Genomic DNA, 2,022 nt, shown 5'->3' with positions numbered 1-2,022 from the left:
CTGTGAAGGAACACCTTCCTTTAACATGACATCAGACCATGTCCAGTACGATGTACCCGAGGGTAGGTACTACATGTGCGACATAATCAGCAAAATAAAAAACGCTACGTCGAACTTGCTCAGACGACCTCTTCAATACCCACACCGATTCTGGGGCCCCATATACATATTCAGCCTCCTTCCAATCCCCCCGTGATGGAAAGTGCAAAATCTTGACCACCACGCCTGTCACACCCATTCATCGTGTGCCATTGCACCGAGCTACCAACGAGGCGGGGTCAAAGCCCCCGCCTCGTTGCACATCAATTAATGCGTTGCTGTGAAACTAATCTGAAGGGGAGCTATTTACGCACGTCAAAAAAGGATCAATACATTGTCCTGACCTGCCTCCGCATGACAAGGCTGAAAGACAATAGTCGCAAAAATACAAGACTTTGCATTCCCTTCGTAATCAACGAATTTTCTCGAAGTAACGCAGTTGGGGATAGGCGAGCAAACTCTTTTCCTAGGACGTGTGTGCTGTGAGCAGTCCACGAACCCGCGCTCGAAATTTGAATAATAGTAGTAGCTCCTTGGCTTGAAAATATACCTGAACAAGGACAGTCACCCTGAGCCAGTCTTCCACAGGGATACATTGCCGTCATGCCTACCTACAACGAGCAACCCAGTGCTCGGACACAAATCCATGGCAGCCACAACTTGTTCCTTGTTATCGCCACCCCCCCTCCACACAGGAGATTTCCCTTGAGACACATCATACATGCAAAATCCTCCTCCCTCATCGCCACAAAACAGAAAGGCGTCGTCACCACTCACCGCACATCCAAGCTGAAAATGCTGGTTGGCATGTCCCCGGTAGAGTTCGAGCAAATCGCCGGTCGACCGCTGTAACAAGCGCATAGACCCATCAAGACACGCCGCAAGAATACATAATCTGTCCTGGGTGAGCGCAAGGGACCCGATAGGTGCGCCAAGGGCGTCCACGTTATACATACCCTTACGGATGTCGTAAGAGCGGACACAGCCGTCGACAGAGGCCGTGAGTATGGCATCGCCATCCGGCAGGACTGCGGTGACGGAGTCTGACGCATCGGAAATCACTTGTATGGGACGTGCGTGTGGATTGCGGGCATCCCATATTCGCAGGGACCTGTCGTATGAGGCGGAGAGCACGAGCTCATCATTGCGGGCAGCGAACGCGACTGCGTTCACGCGGGCGAGATGGCCATCACGACGTCCGGGGCGTGCGACGAGTGTGCCAGAGGAGGCGTCCCATAGGAAGAGAGTACGATCGGGGCCTGCGGACACGAGCCGATTGGAGGAGCGTGAGATGCCGCATGCGAGTATAGGATGGGCGTGGCCGGAGAGAGTTTGCAGGGCCGCGCCGGAGCGGGCATCGACCAGATGGAGGATGCGGGACGCCCCGCCGTGGAGTACATGGTTGCTCGTAGAGGAGAAGCGAGCGGTGAAGACGCCGCCCGCGGCAGAAGTGGGTGTGAGCGTGTGGAGGAGATGGGGGTGCGCCGGCATTACTTGGATGAGGTTCTGTGAGGGCTCTCTGAGGTCGGTGATGTTTTCGATTCTGTCATGGAATGATGGCAGGACTATCCAATGGCCCGGGCAAGTGAAACGTGGACAACGTGTATATCTGATTGCTGAATTTCGAAGGGCACAGCACAAAATAGCTATTCAGCATCCTAAGTCGAGCATCGCGACCCCGCTGGTCCGTCCCATGGGCCTTGGTGATGTGTCACAGCGGCTTGACACTTTTCTATGGCATCCTTGAGCCATCATGCCACTGCAAAATTCACGGGAGAAGCTCATTGCATCATCTCCATTGCCTAGAAACATTAAACATTTGCAAGGGAAAAGCATTTGGACTAGAGGACAGGAAACATTTCAATACTACGAATACCATATAACCTTGACATGCACTCAGGGAACGACTTGTTCAGTCTTCACTCTGTCACTCGTAGCCCATTTCCGCGATGCAGTTTTGTGAATGTCCCAATTGCGATGGGC

The 2,022-nt window shown here is 53.3% G+C and overlaps 1 protein-coding gene across 1 annotated transcript; it reads right to left on the bottom strand.

Annotated features, from left to right (window-relative positions):
* Positions 1–603: 603 nt before the first annotated feature.
* CHC_T00007025001 (hypothetical protein) lies at positions 604–1,530 on the bottom strand. Its single transcript, XM_005710399.1, has one exon. The coding sequence runs from the start codon at positions 1,528–1,530 to the stop codon at positions 604–606; it is 927 nt and encodes a 308-aa protein (XP_005710456.1).
* Between the last annotated feature and the right edge of the window lie 492 nt (positions 1,531–2,022).

This window comes from Chondrus crispus, genomic scaffold (assembly GCF_000350225.1).
Source record: "Chondrus crispus Stackhouse genomic scaffold, scaffold_59, whole genome shotgun sequence".
NCBI lineage: Eukaryota > Rhodophyta > Florideophyceae > Gigartinales > Gigartinaceae > Chondrus > Chondrus crispus.
The sequence above is the reverse complement of the archived record's forward strand: the minus strand, read 5'-3'. Positions and strand labels throughout refer to the sequence as shown.